This window comes from Columba livia, chromosome 2, assembly GCF_036013475.1.
Source record: "Columba livia isolate bColLiv1 breed racing homer chromosome 2, bColLiv1.pat.W.v2, whole genome shotgun sequence".
Classification (NCBI taxonomy): domain Eukaryota; kingdom Metazoa; phylum Chordata; class Aves; order Columbiformes; family Columbidae; genus Columba; species Columba livia.
In genome coordinates, this window is record NC_088603.1 from 24,103,819 (window position 1) to 24,128,946 (window position 25,128).

The window sequence follows — 25,128 nt, forward strand, 5'->3', positions numbered from 1 at the left end:
ATATTCCTATCTTGGCATCATCCTTAAGAAAAAAATGAAACCTCATGAGAAAGGTAGAGAAATTCCTTCTTGAAAGTGCCAGGATCACAATGGATTAAATTAAAAAGCATAAAAACATTCAGAAGTTTAATGAAATTACTGAGTCAGTAACAGTTCATTTCTTTGGTCCTTCCAGCACATTTCATTCACTCCCTTTTTAAAATTAGATTATTTGTATTCTTTCTAGATTCAGTAGTTCTCTAGCTATTTTATCACTGAATTACGTTACATTTCCTAACTGTACATTTTTTTCCCCAGGATGTGACATTTACCCTTTTTTGTCCCAAATAGAGCCTTTTACATTGAAGTTTTGTTCTTGTTCCTTGGTATTAATTTGTGGTGGTTTACATAATCTTTCTAATGTTCTATGAGTGCATGTATGTAGATTTTCTATAGCTACTAAAAATGAGTCTGAGGTCCAGCGAATTAGCAAGCTAATGAATAATTGTAGAAGTTAGCTAGAACTGTTTTGCCATAGACCATAGAAATGCTCAGACAAAAGGCTTGCCAGTGTTTAATGCCTTTTGGGGAAGCAATTTTGCAGACACTGAAGTGAGTGTTACCTCCCAGGTTGCAAGCCTGAATCCTTAATGTGTGTCCCTGTTGAAGCCACAGGATGAAAACATCAGCTTCTCTGACTGTTTTTGACTCCATGGAACAGAATGCTTGCTTTTGGTCAGAGATTTGAGGAAGGAGATCTTTTATTCAGATCACAACCATATAAAGTTAGAGAGCACTAGAAATAGCATGTCTAGTATTGATCTCCACAGTATTGAAGGGAATTCTATTTTCTTAACTTTTTGCATTTTCAAAAGCAGACTCCTTTTTTTTTGTGGTGTTCATCAGTCTGTATGAGAAAAGAAAATCCCTTTTGGAATTCATTTGAACAAAATATTTAACACTATCTGAGAAAAGAATTTTTTTAAAAAAGCTTTTTTTCTTATTGTAAAACAAAATTTTATAACTTCTTTTTGAGCAGCCTCACAGTCAAGGTGGCTTAGAGTATTAGTGGTCTGTGTAGGTATCTTAAGGGGTAATACATACGAAATTGATTTTATCTAGGCTATTGTACACAGTAACTGAAAATTGCCTATGTAATGTGCAATCACTTTTTCATTTCTGCAATGTCTGCAAGTATTTGTAGGGAAAAATTGCAGTTATGCTGCATGATTATTTAACACACATTGAACTCTAGACTCCCCCAAACAGTCCAACAGACCTTTATGAAATATCAGGAAAAACTATAATTTGTTAAAAGTCCATTCTCTTCTTTTAACCAAAACACCCTGTGGCTAGAGGGTAGTTACATAAACAAATGTATACCTATTGACAAAAAATTCTGAAGAGTCTCTTTCTAATACTATTTACTTTACTATGAGAGCACATTACAAACCCCTACTCCCCCATATTAATAGGAGGAGTTCTGGGTTTGGGGTTTTTTCTTTGTTTGTTTGTTTTTTACTTTATGGTAAAATATAACTTGCAGAAGCAGGTTTTCACATTATTTGAACAATGGTAGGGGCCACATCAGTCACTCTCCTTTTAATCTAAGACAAAAGAGGAGAATCACATGTGGTGGGCCAGCTGCAGAATCAGTGTCATCACTCACTCATTGTTCAGTTCATTGACAGTTCTACCATCCTGGGCTGTCAAAGGACATCCCCCCTGTGAATAGATGCTTGGTCTCTACTGATGCTGGAAGATTCAAAGGAATAAAGGATCTGAAAATTAGGATTGAAAAAAAAAATAAAAATTGCGGGTTTTTTTTCTTCTCTTGTCAGTGGATAATCAGTGAAGTTAATGGGACAGTACTAGAACAAGTTTTTACTAACATGCTTTATTAGGGATATAGGCTCCCTCAACCTAATCCAAAACAAGTTTTGAAGTCAAAAAAGTAAATGTCTCCTAATTAATTTCTTATTCCTACAAGGCTGACCTCTTTCCCTTGTCAGCTGTAGGTGTCAGCAGAAAAGATTTGGAAAGGTTTCACTTTTTCCTTTATCTGTAAGCACTCAATCATCATTCCAAGGTGATGCTCATCTCCAGACTGAAATACCTAAGTTTTGGTGTCTAAACATGGGCTACTGACAGGATTCAATTGCCTGAGCTTCCTCTTCTAGTTGAGATTTCCAGTGTCCCAGGACATTCATGCTACCTGCTCCTCAGGTGCCTCTTCTGGAAATATGTGAATCTCAGGTGGGGTCCAGTGCAATGGGCAGCCCTGTATGTCTTGATAACCTCAAGCACCTCAAAAGGCACTCAAAATCCTGCACTGAGCCTCTAACCGGTACAGAACATTTACTCTAGAGAACTGCTCATGCTCTGAAGTAGACCCTGAGCACAGGTCTCACCGAACCTTCTTCTCCCAGCTCACTTGGTCAACTGACAAGGCATCAGATGCAGTTGCTCTCGTCAGCATCTACTGCAAAAGTTGCCAAATGGGTTAGAGATAGGATCTAAAGCAGCTTGATGCTCTTACAGAGCAATACTAATGAGATGTGGAATGACCTTACAACCCTTGAGGTTATAAGGAAGGTATGTATTTATTTACGGTGCCGGACACACAGGGAATCATTTCACCTAATACATGTGTAAAACTACAGTAGCTGTGAGCTTGGTTAAATGCAGTGAAGTGTTACATATTCATGAAAGTTTTGGGAATGCCTATGCATATTCATAACCTGTCCCCGAGAAGGTGGTTCTTATTACAATGAGTTCTGAGAGACCATTTCCATAGTCTCCACCTCCGGCTCCTCCTGGTTGCAGCTGCGCAGTGATCGTGAACCCCCATCCTCTTTCTCTGTACACGGTCACCTTTTGGTCCAGTGTGATGAGTTGGTTAGGTCTCAGACTGCTGAGTTGGTTAAAACTGGCATATCTCCTGTCCTGTGCCCAGGTTTCTGTTATCTGGTTCACCCAAGGATGCACCCAAGGATGCACCCAAGAGTTATTATCTTTGCAAGGTGTCAGTGAAGTCCTGTTTCTCGTACAATAAGTTACACAGAGTTAAACAAGGTTAGGCAATAGTGATGTGAGTTAAAGGGTTAGCTTTAGTGATGTGGGGTAGGGTTAGTTCTTTAGATGTAAGTGTTAGTTGTTAGTTCTTTAATTGTTAATTAGTTAATTGTCAATTCCCTGTATCATTAAGGACATATCAGGTAGCACTAGATATGCGTGGGCTACAGAACCAAACCCCAGCACTCAACCGACTGTAGTAGGAGAGCCTGCAGAGTGCATATTTGGACACCCATCTTTAGTGTTTGTCATGAAATGAATACCTTTCTAATGCTGGCACTAATGACTACATAGGTTTGTGCTCAGCATGACTATCTTGTTAAAGTAATCTTCTGTTACTCAGCTGTGTGTAATGCTTTGGCAGTCCATGGGAGTGAGCATCCTTATAGTGCCTTCCGCCTCACTGCTCTTAGGAAAACTTTTCTTGGAGCTGATAATGAGAACGCCCTCCAGGATAATGGAAAGCAGAGTGAGGAAATGCTCTGTGGGTGCCGAAGGTCAGCATCTGTTTTCTAGCTTTACTTGCCCTGATATTGAATCTGTAGTTGGATCTTTTTGTGCCTAAACTGAGCAAGCTAATGGAACTGTGCAAGCTTACTACTGTGCACACATAGCAGGTGACTCTACAGCCTAATAATATGCTGTAGTAGGCCTTAGATAAATCTGAGGATACAATTCAAAGCTGATGATGATATTTTATTGTTTAGGTTTTATTTTTTAAATAAATATATAGATGTTGTTATAGCTGTATCAATTCTATGTCATATCACCTTCCCATGGTGTGTATGGTACATCATTATTTACATCAGAACTCACGCTTTTCAAACTGTGACTAGTGAAAGTCCATTCCTATAATTAGAGTAAAATTAATGCTATACTGCAAATCGAATGACTACTACAGCACTGCCTCAAGTAAGAAAGCATTGCAGGGATGGATAGGAAACTTAAAGAAATCCAACAAATTATCTTTTACTATATGTTAGTGTTGTCTATAGAGTATATAACATATTTAATGTATACTGTGTATACTGTAAAGCAAACTAAGAGGACAGAAAGCATAGTTTGGTTAATGAGGATTCTGTTTCTAAACCATTCTTTATCTTGAATCACTTAAAAATCCACCTGACTGACTCGAAGCCATATTGCCATTTTTAGACTGCAGGCAATCGCCTGCCCATACCAAGCCAAAGTGTTCTCCTCCATACAGAGATCCTGTGCTCGGGTGATTAAATCCCAGAGGAAAATCTTTCTAACAGCTTTAAAAATACCATTTCTCTTCTTATTCTTCTCTGCCAAAACAAATTACTAATATTTGCCCTATGTAAATACTCCAATAGCATTCCTTTTGGTAACTCAGCTGCTCTAAGACTGAAAATCCACCCAATAAATCTGATAAAAAAGCATAGAGGAGCCAAAAAGAGGGTATTATTCTAGTGCACTTCAGGCACATGAGCATGCAACTATCATGCAGTTACAGGGAGATGGACAAGATGACCTCGACTACATGTCTTTTCTCTATCAAAAATTGTTACGGTTCTATAATTAGATCAAAGTCATACTTTCTTCAGCCTGCAAGTGGTACCAATTGTTATCATTATGGCAAGAGAGGACATTTAAACCACTCAGGCAGGTGAAGTCACTGTCACTGATACTATTTTCCTGAGTGCTGATAACGGCTGTTCTGCTAATGCAGTCTATAGGCTGCTTTGCTATATTGTAATGATATTTGCACCCCTGGAAGACAGCCACATACTATTGAAATGCTGCTTGATAATGTTTCTGTACCAGTTCTGCTTCAATTGACCTGACTGCAGTGTTATCAAAATGTTCAGTTTATAAAACCTAAGCTATATTTGGTGTCTCCTTGATGGAAAAGAAAAATCGGTCCCCTAACGTAGTCACCTTAATAGATAAGTTATAGATGACACTTCTATGTTGCAATAGGGAGTATTTTCACCTCAGTGCCTCACTTTCTTTTCACTGCTATTTTAAAGCTACAGGTTACTAATGAACTGTCCTTCACTTTTGAATAGAGCAACCCTCTTATTTGACCCCATCTACTTAGTGACAGGCTGGATGCAGGCGCTTATGGGTGGGCTATGGAGTGATGTTTTATTAACACAATTCAGAGAATTACCGTTCCCATTTTTAATATAAAACCCTCAAACCTAGGAAGACATAGAGAAGCCTAACAACCCAGCTGTTGACCAACAAATCTCTGTATAATACAGTATGCTGACAAGTGGCCTACTGATGTGTAGCAAAACCTTTGTGCTTTACTGAGTTCAGGTGAATCAGGGGCAAATTTGACAGAGCACCCCATAGGGGAAGTTGTAAGAAGGGGATCCTAGTCTGCTCTCACTAGTATGTAACCAGACCTTGTCTACATTAATGAATAATTCAGTATAGTAGGAGTGGATATGTGAATTGAAACAGTTGGTTTTGAGACACCTACATCAAGCTTGTTATTCAGAGATTTCAGTTTGGACAAGATCTAGGCTGCTCACTTGGAGCACTTGTCCCCACCACACATGTAGCTAAAAGTTGTCTGCAGGATAAGTCATTAGATCTTTATGTTTCCATTACTGGTTGGAAACACTTGACATGCACCCAGGGCAGGTTTTCTCCTGTAGTTTCGCCTGAAAGAAAGCAGGACTAGGTAAGTGATTGACCCCTGTACTCAGCACTGGTGAGGTCCCACCTCAAATCCTGTGTTCAGTTTTGAGCCTATTGATATGCTAAAGCATGTCCAAAACAGAGCAACAAAGCTGGTGAAGGGTCACAAGCTGCATAGGGAACGAGGGCTGTTCAGCCTGGAGAAAACAAGGCTCAGAGGAGACCTTATCACTCTCTACAACTATCTGAAAGGAGGTTGTAGTGAGGTGGATGTGAGTCTCTCCTCCCAGGTAACAAGTGATAAGACAAGGAAATGGCCTCAGTTTGCACCAGGAAAAATTTCTTCACCAAGAGGGTGATCAAGCTTTGGAACAGGCTGCCCAGGGAAGTGGTTGAGTCACCGGTCCTGGAAGTATTTAAAAGATGTGTAGATGTGGTTCTTAGGGATGTAGTTTACTGATCGACTTGGTAGTGTTAGGTTAATGAATGGACTTAATGAACTTGGGTGTCTTTTCCAACCTAAATGGTTCCATGATTCTATGCACCGAAGCTGCACCATGCACCAAGTCAACATGGAAGAAGTGGAGAAGGCTTTTAGGTTTGCTTCAAAAGCTTCGATCCAATATACCAATGCAGAGACTGCCACTCTTTCTGAAGAACCCCCATTTGAGGCAGACTTTTATTTCTAGTGTAAAGAAAGAAAAATTAAATAAAATATATCCCCTCAAACTTAGTTATGTAAAGTTTCTCATCTCTGCTATACAATTAATTACTTTTTGTAATAAGATTCTTGAGTCCCTTGTATGAGGTACCCTGGCTGAAATGATTTGACTAGAGAAGTTGTTATAGCAGAGCAACAGTTGCAGTGCACTTAAACACAATTTTCCAGAATCTGATAAGAGCATGTCAGCACCTTTTGGGGTCTTAGAGTCTAACAGAACGCAAGAGCTCTTGACAACTCAAGGGAACAGAAGACACAAGTCAGATTTCAATGAAAGCAAGATGAACAGAAAAATGGATGTCCACTGTTGTGCATGAGAATACTATCTCAGAATTCCTATCTGCCTGTCTCGCTAGAGCTTGCAAATAGAGGAAAAAATAAACTTAAATTCCACTTAAGATTGTGGCACCGCCTGACAATTTGGAGCCCTTGTCCTTCCTCTGGTAACACTGAAAACCTTCTTCATAATCTGCACACTGACACTCATTGCAAATGGAATTCATCCCAGTGCAGAGCACTAGTCAACCTACTAATTTTTGCTCAAGGGAGTACAGAGAATCATAAGCAGGTTTTCTATGCAGGGTTTAATTTAATCCAAAATTAGATGCCAGTGTCACATCACTATATTTCAGGGCGATACAACTAATATCAAATGCAGGATCTGAAGAGAAATGAGGTCACTTCAGAAAATGTCTTGGTGAGCAATTAGTGTAAAAAAAATAATTTTGGTTTGATATATGATAAATCTGTGGGCAGTAGGATAATTTCTGACTAAAATAATATATTAAATGAGCTGGGTTTGTGCCTGTTGTGTAAATATCTTGTTTGAGTTGTCATATTAGTTTTCCATTATTTTATTGTATCTTGATTCCTTTTTTCTTTATGGGAAATATAAGCATGACATTAATTTCATTATCCGATTCTGCATGCAAGTGTGTATTACATTTGCAAATGAAGAAGTTGTAAGGAGAAGCAAATTCAGTAAGAGCTTTATTATGCATGTAAAACCAAGCAAGTGCTTGTTTTAGAACAGTATATCTTGAACAATTGTGATAAGGATTTCCAGGATTTAAGTATAAGTTGTATGAACAGAATTTTTTTTAAAGTAACTACTATAGAAATTACTTTGGTTAATTGACCTTTGCGTGTTTTATCTTGAGTAGCACCACAAATTGTGACATCCATTATTAGACTGAGTTAAAATCTGAACTAGAGAAACAACGGACCAATGTGGGCATTATTAAAATATGTAAGCTGTCATAAACTCTTATTATTGTAAGCAGCCTCCTCTTTTATGACATCTTAAATAAAAATGAAGATAACTGCAAGAAGATGTTTTTCAGCACTAGCCATAAAAGCAAAAATCTTGAGAGCAAGAAATGTGTACATTCAAATTAATCTAAAATACTCGTTCCTGTAAAATCTGCACTTTGCTGTAAATTCCAAAATATTAATACCATGCATGAGCTTATGGAACTGTAGGTTTACTTGAAGTGATTTGTGAAAATGCAGCTCATTAGCAGAAACAAGTTGGTAGCAGACATAGTAATAACACTATTTCTCCTTGTGGCATAGTATAATGTTGCAACATTATTTAGATTTAGTGATGCCAGCTTCTGTTTCTCATAAAGTCATACGTATGTATCTGAGCTTTGATTTTATTTCATAATGCAGGTGGCCTATCCTAAGTGGCACAATGCTATATGAAGGATATTAATGTAGAAAGTAATCATAAAAGTTCTAATACAGAAACTGGGAATATTGTCACTTGAAATATCGGTAAACATTTCACACAATATATTTCTATACTATATTACAGTAATATTAAATATCATAATATAATATATTATTCAAAATATTAACAATATAGTAAAGCTAATACTGGTAATATTATATTTATTGTTATTATATTACATTAATATTTGCTTTAATTTGATATTATATATAACATTTTATTATATTACTGTGCTAATAATGTAATAGTATAATGATATAATGCATGTAATATGTATAACACATCAGCTGGAACTATAGTATAGTTTCATATTTATACCATAAGTACTATAATAAATATACATACTATATAAAATAAACAAACAGAAAGCTTGAAGTATGTATATAAATACACTAATTAGTATGAAGATTTTCTTTTTTTCATCTTGCACTCTTATATTTTCTCCTTTCTATGCCATGTCATTTGTTCCTTTATTTTCCAACCATCTTCATCTTCGTTGTCATATTTTTCCATGTTTTCTAAAAATCTTCCCTTACTATTATCAATTAAGATGCAGTTTGTTGGGTTAATGCTAGGACATGGGGTGCTATTTCTGGCACAACTACAAACCTGAAGGCAAATCTTATTCATGTCATGTCACTGCTTGCTTTCACTTTTCCCCTTTTTCCATAGTGTTAGAATCGTATAACATTGTACTGAGCTCCTCTGTCCTAGTGACTGGAAAAGGGACGTGAATATATGCAGTACCATGTTCCCAACTCAATCAGAAAATTCACCTTGTGTGGGCAAGACATGAGAGGCCAACAGCTTTGTGAAGAATAGCTTAGCTATTTAACTTCAGGAAGGCATCCAAACCCCTGAAGGAAAGACACATAAAACTCTACTTTTTTCCTTGGTATTTCCTAACAATGTCTCATCCAACATGCTGGATTTATGCTGGGCTCACAATAGGCAGCTGTGATAATGCTTAATTCAGCTCTACAGGTTCCAGAATGCAGTAAGGCACATACAGCTTCAGTGCTGAGTATGGTGGGCCCAAATTCCTAGCACTTTATTCAGTGTGGAAGTCAGACAGGCTTCAGGATGATGTTTTGAATATTAAATATTAGCTTATGCAACCATATGACAAATAGACTTAGAGATGAAGACAGAGATGACCACATAAATCACATATGGGTGTAGTTGCTTTTTTATTTGCCTACATAAAATGTATACATTAATCATGGCAAAACTTGTCACAGTTACTCTAACTAGAATGGAATAGGTTATTTTGAATATACAAAAATATCTTGTACTGAATTCATAACTGGAATTTACTATATGGAAGTGACTGCATATGGCTGAATATCAGTCATTTGAGAGCTGTGTTCCTCTCAAATGAGGAAAAAGAAAATTTGTAGGACAGCAATAACTGCTAGTATGAAGTTTGATTCTCACCTGCTCACTCTTGTCATGATGCAGATTAAGGCCTGATTATTTTTAAATCACTATAGACTTGCTTCCCAAACAGTCTCATCACAGTCCCAATGAATCGAGTCAGAACTGCTTCAGTAATTTAATACAGCATAGTGCCTACTTGTATTAAAAAGGGAGGAGAATATCTCTAAATACAAGCAATGAGACCTGGCAAAAACATTATTTCCTGGACATTTCTACAGTGCACTTGTGTTATTACCCACACGTGTGGGGAGGCAGTTGTGAATGTTTGCACTACCAAGAGTGCACATCCCATCAGACAGCTATTGACATTAGTGTGAGCCAGCTTGGAAGAATCCAGCTTCACATTAACACATCAAATCTCATAACAGCCAATATTCTGTTGGGTTTTCCTGAGAGTATATTGACAGCATAATGGAAAACTGCTCAGGGATGAAAGTTAGACCAAAATCACTGGTGATGGAAATGTACCAGAACAAGTTACTTCAAAATAAAGTGTAAGCAGTGAAGTGTCAGTGAGATGTATACAAAATAATGAGGTTTAGAGAGTGACACAGTGCAAAGTTTGTACAGAAGGGAAGTAATTAACAGAACACCATATAAAATAGCTCACCTAAACTTATTAATATATAAAGCTATGCAAAGCTTTTTTTCCCCCTGCCCATCCACATTAACGTTTTGTCATACTTTTCATTCATATTGTAAATATAAACTCAATCTGAGTTATCCAATAGTTTAGAAATTACATTCATATTGGTTACAGGCATATAATGATGTTACACAATACACATAATGTGGCCCTCAGACCTCTTCCTGCTGTAACCATTCAGTGAAGTTGCATTGTACTAGAGGACTACATTGCTTCAAGAATTATAGAATCACAAAATATCTCAAGTTGGAAGGGACTGATAGGGGTCATTGAGTCCAATTCTCTGCTCCTTGAAGATCTATCTTAAACTAAACTATATGACTAAGAGCATCATCCAGAGGAAATTTACTGTTGGTTTGCTTCTGCTTTCATACATACACTTACATAACCAAGCACTATTCTAGTGAATCCAGTGGCAAGCCCGTGAGATTATAAGCAGTACTTTTGTTTGTTGTATTTTATTCAAGAACAGGCAGTTTCCTATGTAGGTTTTAAATACTGGGAGGAAATGTCTCATCATTAATTTGAGTCATCTGTTTTAATTAGATCAGGAGTTACAGAGCTCACACACTTGTATTCATACTCATTAAGGAAATGCACCCTCAAATCTGTTATCTAATAAGATTGTGCACCATTTTATAACATTCGTGTTAGCAGGTTATCTAAAATCAAAGTTACAAAGTACTTGTGTTCACGTATGTAGCATTAAAATAATTGAAAATTCAATGAAGAATCATAGTTAAAAAATAAACAAGAATCCAGAGAGCCCATAATGGATATAAATTCAGTCGGTTTTTAAGAAGACTCATTCTTAAGAAATGTGATACAGTAAGGCGGGCAATCTAATGATGGTACTCTCGGAATTGAGAACTTCCCATTTGTATTCATAATAGGTGATGGTGAAGCCGGGAATATTCTTACAAATTGAGAGACAGTAGCCTTGCTCATTTTTCTGAAATCAAGAACCTCCAATGTTCCACTATGTTCAGGAAGTTCATGGCATTAATTGACACCCCAGAAGGCCACATGAAACAGCATCAAGCTGTAATCAGCTGCTTGAATTATTGTCTCAGGAAGCCTCAGGTCTCTGCAGCAGCACTACAAGTGCTTGCTAAGACTGAGTTAATGTATTCCCAACGAAGTACTTGGGACAGAATTAGCTCTACTTTATACAGTTTGTTCATTTGAGGGGAGATGAGAATGGATCATCTTTTATTTGTTTAACAAAGTATCTGTTTAAGATCTTTTGTGCATCAGACCCTGATGTATTCATTTTAAATTGCACGTTGTATTCTACAATACTATTCCTAATACCAACAATCATGTACTGTGAACTCAAGAGCAAAATAGGTGATTGATATCAATTTGGTACCATATTCATTTGCTACTCAAAAATGTCACAGCAGAAAAAATGTAGTATTTTATTATAAACAGGTATTCTTTTCCTTTTCCACATATTGTGTTTTGTTTGCTTGGTTTTGCCTTGGTTTGTTGTTGTTGTTGTTTTTTTATTTCTTTGTTTGGTTTGTTGTTCATTTTTGTTTGTTTGTTTTCCATAGCTGCCTCTGCAAGAATATGCTCCCTCTCACTTTTAATAATTTTAATAATTTCTCGGGAAATCCTTCTGGATCTAAATCTTATTTTCTTTGTTTACTTTGTTTTTCTGCTTATTATGCTTGTTATAGATGGATCCTATGCTTCAATTAGAATGTTGAGGGTTTAGATTGCGGGGTGACAATAAAACCCTGGCAGATGTATTGTTAACCTCCCCTCCCCCCCACTTCCCCCTTTGCCCCTCCCTCTCCCCCCTTCCCACTAAGGACAGGCGATTGGGAAGGAAAGAAGGACAGAGAGAAGAGAGTTGGAAAAATTAACAATGTTTTACTAAGGCTACTAATAAGAATAGAGAAAATAATACAAAATATACAAAACCAATCTTGAAAGTCTCAGCAACTGCAGAGCCGGCAAACAAAGTCCTGGATTGGACTCTGCAGCCAACCGGAGCTGGATTCAGTCTGTCACTAGGCCTCAGCTCGCAGGGACGACTAGCAAGGTCCTCTCCTAATGTCGGCCATAAGCAGAAGGGAAAAGGGAAAAAGGGACGAGATCCTCGTGATTTCCCACTTTCATATGAAGTATTCACACGAATGGAATGTTATACACAGTTGGTCAGTTTCTTGGTCACCAGTTTCTCGTTGTCCCTCTTGCGAGATGTCCATCCATGCTTATCAATAAGTTTGCATTCCATTGCTAGGTTTACAAAACATGTGTCTGGTTCTCCAGGAAAATGCAGTTAATATGAAGGCTTTAGCTGACAGGCAAATTCACCAAAAGAGAAACTTGTTTTTAACAAAACCAGGACATAGAATCAGTAGCAAAACTTCCTGTTGACTCCAGCTGTGTTGGACTGTGGTAGACCAGTTGAAGATGGAGGTGGCTGCATCTCTGGTGTTTTGTTATCCAGTTTCTGCAGATGATTGGGTGAAGCATTTTAGGCAAACACTTTTAGATTGCCCGTTATGGTCTTTTGCAATACATCCTTACCCAGGGTGAGAGAACAGCAAGAGGAGTTGGCAAGTAGCACCAAGGTGTCCCAACCGAACATGAGCAATGGAATTTCTCCGCGATCTCATGAGGGCCAGGAGTTTGCATTAATAATATATTCTGACTAAAATATCTTTCTTTTCTATGAACAAGTAATCAAATACACTGTAGACTTCCAGCTGATAATATACAACACTACTGACTATACTGCCTGGTAAACACAAAAACTGGCAGGTAGGACCATGGTTCTGTCTCTGCCACGGGTTGTAAGTTGAAGGAAAGAAGGCACTGAAAAAAAAAAAAAGAACAAAGCCACAAAGTCGTGTAGGATCAGCTATACATCAAGCGAAATACCACGGGTTGCAAGGATTCTGCTGCATGCCCCTGGAGTTGTACACTGAGCATGGAAACCGTGAAGGAAACCACTTGGCACTTGAGTCACATGTACCTACAACAGTGCCCAGCATTGCTGCTGAGCCATCACTTCTTGTGTGTCTCCACTCATTTCACTAATGCCTTCACTCCTCCCTGCTGAGGAGACCTCCTTGTGCTAGGAAAAACAAACAAACAAACAAACACACAAACTAGCACTTCCTCTTGAAAAGTCTGTCCTAGAGGAACATTGGAACTGAAGATGTGATGCAAGAATGTAGACATCACTCAGAGTTTTTGGATTAGTTGATGTTAATTCAGTTTTAAGTCTGGAGGTGCTGGACAGAGATTGAATTAATGTCTTTGGTCAATAGTGGTTTTCTACAGTCAACAAACAAGCATTCATGTTAATTCTTTAGATATGTCAGTAGCTAATATATTTTTCTTATGGACATATACTTAAGTCATAATACAGAGGTAATTTTGGAATGTAGTTTTTTCCATTTGGGTGCAGGGAATACTGCTGGGCAATTATTCCTGCATGGTGGCTTTCGAGCATGGGATGACAGGGAGTTTTACTTCAGAAATTGCTGTAACGGTGCCATTAATCTGTAAGTTTAGTGCCCAGTTGTATTTAGAAACTGAATGACTTTTAATTGTCAAGTGTGCTCCAGGCTGATTTTCAAATCATAAGCATTTGTCTAAAAAAGAGCTGGAAAAACTATTCCCTCCTTCCTTCCTTCCTTCCTTCCTTCCTTCCTTCCTTCCTTCCTTCCTTCCTTCTTTCCTTCCTTCCTTCCTTCCGTCCTCCCTCCCTCCCTTTATTCCACCCTTCCTTTTACCTGCCCTTCCTATCTTCCTCCTCTTCCTCCCTCTCTCCCTCTGACATTCTTTTGTTGGTTTTTTTTTTTTCAATCAGAATGAAAATATTATACTTTAAGTCAGTAGATGAATAAAAGGATTTTTTCTTTTGCTTTGGCTCAGATCAGTGGAATTGTAGCACATATAAAACTGCAGAGTTAATAAAAAACAATGTATAGAATTTTGCCATTCGTATGAATGCATTTGGGGAGGGGCAGAGGAACAGGCATATATTTGTGTGTTCCTTTTTCCATTTGGACCTTATAGAGCAATTCAGAACTCTTTCTTTTTCACTTGGACAACATCAAGTACTAAGAGAAGCCAGAGCTTTTCTGTTGAAAATAATATGCAAAAAGGGATGCATGAAAAGCTAATGTGAGGGAGTACCTTGGTTTCCAGTTAAAAATATGTCATCGGCTGCTACACAATGCAATGATGAGGCACTATTTTATGTGGAAATTTCAAGAGAAGGTGGACAGTACAGATATAATTCAAATGCATGATTAACGCTTACCCTTACATTTTTCGGAAGTAGATTACCAATACACGTAAGAAAATAAATTGACCAATCTGGAATTACTAAAAGTTTGTAAATATTTTATCATAAAGTTAAAAATTATTCTCTGTTACTATGAGCAATAGAAACCCACTGATATTAGACATCATATTGCATCATTTATGATACTGAATTAGTCTGCGTGAACTGGCTTTAATATTATGATATCTGAAAAGAAAGAGTCAAACAATATTAAAAGAGAGAGGATGTAAATGTTTAATGTTATTGATATTAAAGACAATAAAAAGCTATCTGATATGATTAGCCTGTATTTTATGAAAAAAAGACATTTAATAAAAAAATGTTCTAACAGCCATAGATTAGTTGTGTGATAACTATTTCTGTCCTTATAACAAATGCTGCATTTTCCTACATAGTTACTGCATGATCAATTTCATTATTTTAAAGTGCTTTTAGCTAACTCAAATATGAAAGACACTGTATATAAGTTAAATTCTGTTGTGTTCTGTGCAAGAAGGTTTTGGGTCAAAACGCACAAAGGTCTTAAATAATGTCAAGTAGGTTTCATCTGAAAAGAAGTGTCAAACAAAGAAATACAACATTGCACAACCTATTAAATGCAGTGCTGGAACATGCATTGTACTCTAAAAACTGCAATTGGAAAAAGAATGGTAAGGGATAAATGGAGGACTAACTCTTCAGATTAATTGATAATACCTAACTCATCAAAAAAGAGGTAAAAGAAATGATCACTTGAGAGAAGGAGAGAGAAAGTAATATGAAATAGTGAACAAATTGAAGGAATTTACTTTAAATGGAAGGCAGAGAATAATGTCACAATCAGATTCACTGAAGGACTCACTTTTCTACAGAGAAGCAGCACTATAAGGAAAAGTGAGTGATGTATTTTTTTCCTTCTGAGCAACAAGAGGCAGTTCTTCTGTCCAACTTAGAAAAACATTTCTATCTGCATTTCAAGATAGTCTTATCGATATATAATTTCACAGAAGCCTTAGTAGGCAGTCTAGATTTACTGCAGTCACACCAGTCACGATATCTGCAGAGTAGCTGCAAAAAATTCTGAGATCCTCCATTATTTTCCATCTTTTGATAGTCTCTTAGAATTTGCTTTTAAATGCCTAGAATGTAACCCCAACAGTAATGAAACAAACTTCGTTTCCACCATTATCCCAGAAATCATTTCAGCCTCTAAAACCATATCGCAGCTCTGACAGATCTGATCTGATAACTAAAGGCTGTTCCTTTAGTTATATGATGACCATTTGTTTAATTATTTATTTATTTATTTCTAATGGCAGAGTTAGTATTTGGAAATTGTTATCTAATTACTTCTTAGCTAGAAAATACTTTCAAAATAAGAAGTGAAATACTGGTCATGACACTAATATAAAATTCTGACAGCATCACATTAATGATAAGCAGATTTAGTACAACTCCAGGTTTTCCTAAATCTTCAAAACAAATTTAGTTTTCTATTAGCATAGTCAACCAAACCACATCATATATTCCCCTCCGTAAATGTATCATACTCCAGCTTAAAATCACACCCTTGATGTGAAGTCCGTCCTTAAGTGTGTTCCGCTGATGATGAGAAACCTTCTAGATTCCAGCCTAAATATAGTGAAGGCTTTATGTACCATTTTATGTTTACACTTGAGTGTATTTCCCTGTCTCTTTTGGAAATTCTGAATTTGCTATATTCAAATATTTTATTTTTTTTTACATCTGCATCACACTAGTTGGTTAATACATGGGAGCAGGCCCTTCATCATTTTCTCTTTTAAGTGGGAGCTGCCCCATCCCAGCTGCAGGACCTTGGACTTGGCCTTGTTTAACCTCATGAGGTTCACATGGGCCCAGTTCTCAAGTTTGTTCAGGTCCCTCCAGATGGCATCCTGTCCCTCAGTCATGTAAATTCTGTTATCTGCACTGTATGTTATTTCAGGCAGTTTTGTTCACCTAAAGAAGTTAACGTTTTGCTAATTACTTCCTTTAAGCTCTTTAAATATATCCCTTAGAAATGAAAAATTATCTAAACTCTCATATTCACTTTATTATATATTTCTTTCAAAATTAAACTGAACACATACAAACTTGTATATAACCTTCAGTTAGGTACCTAATTGCCTTTGCAGGTCAACTCTTGATTGCATTTTCAGAAATTCTAATAGATGCAGCTGTTTAAATTCCACTGATTTCTGAAAATTAGGGGAAAAATATCGAATCCCATTGACATTATTGAAAAATGCCCTCTGTATTCACAGACAAGGTTTTTAGTGGTTGTATGCTCCATTTATAAAGCTGAAGAAGTGTTTTGAAAATCTCAAAGTACAAGTCCCTTATAAAGTCACCAGAAGCAGCAATGCATCTTAGAACATGAAATATTTGCTGAAGATCTGCATAAGCCTGCTGGTGTCTTTCTCTGAATACATATGCTCTATAAGGCTGATTCAAATCAGCACTGATGATTTTGATGGTAAATAAGTTAGGAATAGGTTTATGACTCCTTAAAGCTCTCTGTCTGTCCTATTAGTTCCAGCAGGTTTGTACCCTGAAAGGCCGGTAGGACATGCTAAAAGCATAGCACTTCTCAGGTCTCAGCATTCTAGAAGCAAATGGAAGGGCATATAATTGAAAATGCTGCAGTAATTGGCTGAGTGTGAAAAATATGAAGATGTGTTTATTTGCAGAAGTTAGGAGCTGGCCTCTCTAAGTCAGATGAGAATGACAGTATTTGCTGCTTTTGAAGAAAAAAAAATCCCTTGCAATAGATAACTCTATAATTCCTCTCTGTAGATCTGACACTTGCAGAAACAAGCTATGCATAACATTTTCAAGGTTGAGAATGGCAGAACATGTGTGAGGTAAATGAAAAAGTGCCATATTGCTGGTATTGCAGCTGAACAAAATTACTTGTTTCTTATTCTATCTCCGCAGCCAAACTTCCCTAGCAAATTTTTTTAGTTAAGACAGCAGAATCTTCTCCAGGGGAAAAATAAATAAATAAATAAATAAATAAATAAATAAATAAATAAATAAATTTTTTAAAAGACAGCATTAAAGGAAAAATTTGTTAATTCAGCCACCCTGATATTCAGGACACTTGTGTTCTTCTCAAGTTTCACACTTCACACAAGTACTTTGATTGCTTCCTGCATCCTATCACCTGTCCACAGAGTTTTAGAGTTCTTTAAAAATCTATTTTGTTGTAGCTGCAGAAGAAAAGATATGAGGGCATAAAAATTATGTGCAGCTATTCCACAAACTGGTGAATGAGGAAGAAGTAGTGAATGAGCACTCAAAATGAAAGTTCTACAATTGCTGTCTCTATCCATCCATGTGCAGGTCCTGACCGCCCAGAGATGTTCTGTGCCAGCCCAAGCAGTTCCACAAATTTCCGTTAAAAATGTTATGTACAGGTGCTCACATGAATGATCCAATGAAAATAGGAATTACAGGTTGAAATCTAGCTTGCCTAATTCATGTGTAACTTGCTCTTAAGCTTCTTATCCTTAGTGTCCTGCTTGAGGATCTCTCAAGTATGTCCATATCATTTTCAATTTGTGGGTACCAAAACTGTCCCAAAGACTACATCTACACTTTGATCTGCCCCAACAAGCAGGACCAGTCTCTCAGGACCAGTGATGTAGAAAAAAACTCCATCCTGCATCTCAGGGCAAAAAAGTTATGTTCATATTTGTCTTAAGTCTCCTCAGGTCTGGAGAGTATATATACCCTTAGGTATAATTGTATTTAGTTTTATTTCTGTCTGTTTGAAAAAGTCTGAGAGCTACGTTAAAAGGCTGCCTGGGTAGATCTTTCGTGGCTTGACGCTGCATGTGTTTTTACGGCATGCAAGTGTTGTTTGCCTCGGGGAATGCCATGAGATGGGGATGCTGGGGGGAATGCAGTTTGATGGTTGTTGGAAAACTATACAGAGCATAGAAAGTCTGGTGAAGTCTCATCCTTGTTACCTGTAGATTGTGATCCCTGAACTGAAAGTTATTCTAGAACTGCACTAATTTTTATTTCAAAGGGAACTAGCAACTTCACTCTGAAATGAAAACCTGAGAATGAACTGTTACACGTGGAGTGGGGATGATGGAGAGCCAGGTTCCAGGAGCCAAGTTATTTGATGGTGTAGATGCACCAAATAGTATTTTACAGCTGACATTTCACCAATACTGAATCAAGTGGAATCATTACCCTCAGCATCTTACATATAAAACTACTATTAACATGTCAGAATGTGATTTGCCTTGACTTTCATTTAATTTCTTTTCTGCTCTAACCTCCTGGACCTTTTCCCTTGTATTAGCGTTATACTCAGCTATTCACAATCTAGTATTGGTAAATGTAATTTCCCCCTCCAAAGTGCAGCATTTGATACACATCTTATTGAATTTTATCTTGCTGATTTTAGACAATATCTCAAGATACTTACAGTAAGTTTGAATCCTGATCCTGGTCCCTACAACATTTGTCTGCCCTGTGCTGTTAATTAGTATTATTCATAGATTTCATACATAATTATGGTTCACTTTGTCATCTGAGTCACTAATGAAAACATGTTCAAAATTTTTAGATGTAGAATATAATTCTGTAGCCTATTCATGTGCTTATATTTGTCCTATTTCTCCTTTAACCTCTAGTCTGAAAATCCCCAAGGCACCTCAATAGTTGCATCAGTATTTAATACTTACACTCATATCTAATCTGGTTCACGGAATTATATTTAAGTTATCAAACTCTAACAACTCTGATTGCTTATGTCCCAAAAGAGGAAGCAGTCTGACACTTACTGAGCTCTGCATTAATGTGAGTTAGCTGTTCAGTCACTGATTTTGCATTCCAATTTAGAAATAGATGGCCAAAAGTGGGGTTATGATGTTATATTTTTCTCATGTTCTATTTACAATCACTATGCATTTACTGCACTGTATTTGTAGAAATACATGGGTTTATAGGAAACAGCCTCTGAAAGTTTTACTGTATCAAGTGACCTACTTTTCACCTTAGTCCATTTGAACATAGCAGATATATTTACTGTCAGTTACTGAGGAAGGCAATGTGGTATTGTTTTGTCTAGATCAGCACACTTTAATGTCCATGCAGTCTATTAAATATGTCTTACAGACTCTCAATTTTATAAATGATTTCTAATTGAGTAGGTGTCGGTGGCAACATTCTAGAAAACTCAGTTACATGGGATTTTTCATTGATTTTCCCTATATTAGAAAATGAAATGTCAGATATCATTAATTGCATTTTCACAATACGAAGCATACTGCAAAAGCAGCTGCTAAGTGAAAGCACTTCCAGCCTAACACGCAATAGAAGTATTCTTTTAAAATTAATCCAATATATAAACATTTATTAAAGTTATGTGCCTCTGTGGGCCAAATTGATGTGAATGTAATCAAAATCTATAATATGGAACCATTTTGCAGGTGTGTAGGAAAAAAAGGCATTCAGGTGTATTCTGCATTTCTTTATCCTTTTACAGTATACTTATCTGCATCCAGCAACATAGAAGGTGGTTAACCCATGGTTTCTGGGAGTTCTTACTTACAATGACTGCATCATCCCTGACACTTGCTTGCACTTATTGTTGGTCATAGCTCAAAGACAGAACTTGCAAGTATATATATTTACCCAGACTACATGTCATTAGTGAGTAGCATATGATCCAGAGTGAAGTTTATGAGACTGTGACACACATATTCATTACCAGTGCTGGTACCCAGTTCAGAATACATTGGTGCATCTTTCTTGCTTTCCTGTGTATGTATTGATGTAGTGAAACATTAATGATCACATATCTTTCCTACAAATGTAATTCTACAAATTTTCTTTCACACGATCACATTTAATACACCAGAATTGACTGCCGGTCTCCATATTCCTAGGGAGATTATATTAGCAGTCTGGATATGAAAATTAATTTGACTATGCACAATTTACTGTAGTTCTAGAACTTCTTATGCCTTTGTAGAGAAAGAAAAATCCATGACCTTTCTAAAGTATGTGATGTAGCATTCAATTTCCCTGCATCTGATCGATAAGCAAGCAGGAAATTATATCTTTTGCCATGGTAGACAAGCATAATTAAGCAATAAGGCAATGAAGGTAGTTGTGATTATCTTAGGATGCACCTGGGAGCTGCCTTGTTGCTATTTTAAAACATCTTTATGCTAGGGAACTGTATTAATTTCTGCTGAGAAAGATAAAGTTGGCAGTTTGGAACGCTTGTGAACAGCAGTTTCAGTTGTGCTTCACAGAGAGTAATGTGGTGTGTTCACTCCAAACAATTAGGCTTCTCCTTCAGCAGAAACAAATATGGAGGAGGCTGTAGACATTTAATTGACAGTTCAGACCCAGGAAAGAAAAAACAAGTTAACCAAGAAAAACCAACCAAAAAACGCACTGTGCTTTGGTTGGCTGCCAATGAGTGCAAAACTCATATTTTTACCAGTTTAGAATAAAAATATGTTGCCCTCAACACTTGACTTCCAGGGAACACTTCTCTGCATAATTAATGCTATTGCATCCACATTCTAATTTATGCACTTTAATTATACCAAAGATCTGGTGAATAATTAATGCTAGCAAAACAATGGGTCTGAAACATAAGCTGAGAAGTAGCACTTTTTAATGGGCTTTGTAGATTTAAATAACTAATGAAAGCTATTTAATTATTTGATTGTGAGAATATTTCCCCTGATACAATCAAGTATTAATAACTGTTATTGAAAAGTCTCTCAAATGAAGAAATGTTAGCTCAGGCTACCTGTTTTGACAATTGACCACTCTGAGTATACCACAGTACACTAATCCATCTGAGCCATATACATGCAGGAAAGAGATTTATTTGGATGTTTGCCCTGTGAGAGGGACTGACATGTCATTGGCATCATCTGTAAGATGTAAAATCAAAATTCCAGGCACAAAATTTCTCTTTGACCTCCTGTCTTCAAGCAGGTCAGTTCATGCAAGTTTCATGGAGAGATTTAGAATCGAATATAAAGAAATACAATATAGAATTCATTATCCCTGAGTTCAGCAATCTAAGAATTAAGGATGTAGGCCAAGTTAGTAATTTAGAATCTTGCAGTGGTCAAAGGAAAGAGAAGGCATCTCTGGAGAGTTTCATCTCATCCTGAAATAGGTTTTCGAAATAGATAGGATTAATCACCATTTGGCAGTGGCTATCATTTTTCTATTTCTTGCAGAGGAAGTTTGGAATATTGCCTTAGAGCATACAGCTAACTTCTAGGCAGTCTAGTTTAGGTGAAGTTAATTTCACTAGCAATGGCAGCCTCTAAACTACTATGTGAGAGAGACCTACTGTCACCAACCTGATGGTGTAAGGACCACGGCAGAGCAGAAGGACTTACAGCACAGAGCTGTCTGAAGCTCAGTGCGTCACATTATACGACCTAATTGTGTTTTCCTGTTTTCTGCTGTGTTTGCCTGAGCCTGGATGTGAGCTCATGCTCTTGTCAGTGGCTGTGGTCTGTGTTGGATGGGTGACAGGTACATCCAGTTTGGGTGGGATAGATGGCATGTCCCCTCACCCAGCCATGGGGAAGGGACAGGGTGACAAGGAACAGGTTCTCACTGAGGTCCCTCTCCTCCAGGGAAATCTTAGCTGGCCATAGCCTGTTGCTTGCTGGCTCTGCTGAATATTTCACAAGGTAGAAAGCAGAACACAAATCTGCCTTAGTATCAGACCAAAACTATTTTCTTTCTTCTGAGCAACAGTACCTGAAAGAGCAGACATGCGTTGATGCTGCCTGGGACAGTGATGTGAGAGTGAACAGATTAACTCCGCATACATCCACCTTGTGCCTTACGTCTTCTTCACTGCTCAGCTCTCCTGCCCAGGAGCTAGGCAGTGTCTTGACAGTATTTCTCTGCACCCCATTCCTCTCTACTTTCCTTACTACAGTTCCTACAACAAACAGTAAAAATAATTATTCAGCTGTTTTATTAAACCAGACTTAAGACCAAAGCCTCCTTACCGTGTACGTTGATACTGGGATGGAGCCCTGTGGTCTAGCAGTGCTTGTCAGTCTAGTGTTTCTAAGGTGGATGACAAACATAGCTGCTGAAGCATGACCTCACCAGGATCTGTAGCAAATTGTCTCCCTCTACTTCTGCCTTTGCAGGACTATGCTGAGAAGGAGAAAGCTGCAGCCAAGGCTCTGGAGGATGTGAAGGCTAACTTCTACTGTGAACTGTGTGACAAGCAGTACCACAAACACCAGGAATTTGACAACCACATCAATTCTTACGACCATGCTCACAAGCAGGTAAACCTGACAAACATCTGTGCATGTCACAGTAGTCCATCTTCCTTCCTGCTTGATTGTGGGAGGTTTCTAAATTTTCCCAAGTAGAAGACAATGTAACATTTGATGGTTTTGTCCTCAACATGCTATTTTTCATTAAAATAAAATGAAAAATATTCATTGTTTTAATCTTCACCACACTTTCTTTTAAGGCCCTTTGACTGAAAGATCACTGTCAGTAGTTTTAGACAGGTGCTCAACACCAATAATCACTCTGCATTTGATATATTTAAATGTGGAATTACTTACAAACTAGAGAGGGGGGATGATCACTTCCTCAAATATCCAAGTCCCTCTTTTGGATGCGGAAGGCATACAACCATGTTGTTCAAGGGCAGAAAAAGAGTTTATTTTTTTTTTAAAAAGCAGAAGTTTCTGAAGTTGAAATCTATGTCTCAGAATACTTCTCAGAGTGGAATACCTTTTGCCTTGCATGCAGAATGTAATATAGAATAATGGCTGCTTTTGAATGACATGATATTGAATTTTTTTGGAAAATATAATAGATGCTAATTATTTGTCATTAGTTTTGTTTCAACTTTATTAAATCTGTATGTGGTAGGTATACTCTACACTTGCATGCTCATCCTTCTATGTCTGCTTCCTGCATCTTAGTTTTTCTCTGATTTTAGCAAAATCCCCATTTCAGTTGGCATTATGCAGGAAAAATGCAATTAAATCACATAAACCCTTCAGAATTCAAATAACATTGTTCGCAAAGTTCAGGGATGAGCATTTCTGAATCTCTGATGTAACACATCATATCTGCTAATCTAATATGTAAGAAGTTAGAACCAGTAACAGGATTCCATAGATGTTTTTCTACTAGCACTTACATGCATTATACAATTCAAGTTCTCATGTATTGTGTGTATTCAAGTTGCCAGGGTATTAGTACCCTCTGGGTGATCACACTTACGGGTGCACAGGGGTCAGGAGCTACTTTGCAACTATATGAATCATTTAGAAGCCTCAGGTATTTCTGACAGAGCACTAGAAACAATACATGTTGAGTAAATCAAACAGAGCCAAAGGCAAAACTCCTCACTCTCACTGCAAATAATCTTATTGTCTTTTGCAACACTACAGAGCATGTAAATCAGTTTGGAATTTTCTGTATACATCTATCACAGCACTGCATTAACAAACTTGCTAGCACTTGCCCACTTGTCGCGCTGGACCATCCTACTGAATTGAAGGAGCCTGGTGTCAGCTATCCATGGGTATTAATGGGACTCTTTTGGCCCATCACTCCAAACTAGAGCTAGATTCATCTAATGTATCTATGTATTCAATCAAAAGAAGATCCTCACATCACCATTGCATTTATTAATCCATGAAAATGGTTATAAGAATACAAAAGAAATGCTTTTCCAGATCCTAAACATGTGACTCTAATCCCTATAAATCCCTATTTGCTGCACAATGAATTTTTTTCACCCTTCAGCTGGTTTTTTTACTCATCAGAAATGCATCTGAACTCAGACGGATCCATTTGTGCCCATCTCTCTTCACACACTCCCCCTGCAAAGAGCAGCTTATGCGCAACAAAACAGCCTGACAATACACCATCTACAATTGGGCAGGGGAGGTTTTGGCAGCTTTCCGTTATTAAAGGGAATGTTTAAGCAATAAAACTCTTTTTTAATTTTTAGTGCTTTAAAAGCTGCCAGACATAGTATTGGGAATGAAGAGTCTGCATGGAAACACACAGCACATGCAGAATATCAACTGGCAGCACAAGCTCACCCCATCCTGCCCTTTCAGATGTAGTTCAGCAGCTCAGCTAGCAGAGGATTAGCTAGCTATCCTCCTGATGTGACAGGTAATTCAGGCTCTTCTCCCCTCTCACTTCTTGACTGCTCAGCCAAGTTTGGGAACAGCATTAGCTTGCCTCTAGGGACAGTGTGGATGTGTTCTTTCCTCTGAATTTTATAGTTGGTCATAGAAGACCCTTTATTCTTCTTCCTTTTATCAGAGTAATCTTCAAAGAAAACAAGTTAATTTATGGTTTCCTGCAGTTTTAGTTAGCTTAGCTTCAAAATGTTTGTTCTGGGAGGGATAGTAGCCACCAAAAAGGCTTCTTTCTCCCAAGGTGTATTTTCTGTTTTCCAGCAGAAATTTGAGTGTACTTTTAGTCATCCACATGGATATGTTCTGAGCATCATTCTTCTAATGGAGACTAAATTAAAATGAGGGACTCTACATCTCAGTAACAAAGAGTGTAGTCCTCCCATGTGATTTCCT

At 37.4% G+C, this 25,128-nt stretch overlaps 1 protein-coding gene across 2 annotated transcripts in view; it reads left to right on the top strand.

Moving 5' to 3' along the window:
• Nucleotides 1-25,128, top strand: part of ZNF804B (zinc finger protein 804B) — a 237,888-nt gene that overhangs the window by 179,834 nt on the left and 32,926 nt on the right. For both annotated transcript variants that reach the window (XM_021290928.2, XM_065051003.1), the window contains exon 2: nucleotides 22,699-22,842. In XM_021290928.2, the coding sequence (XP_021146603.2) occupies nucleotides 22,699-22,842 (144 nt within the window). The remainder of the gene's footprint in view (nucleotides 1-22,698; nucleotides 22,843-25,128) is intronic.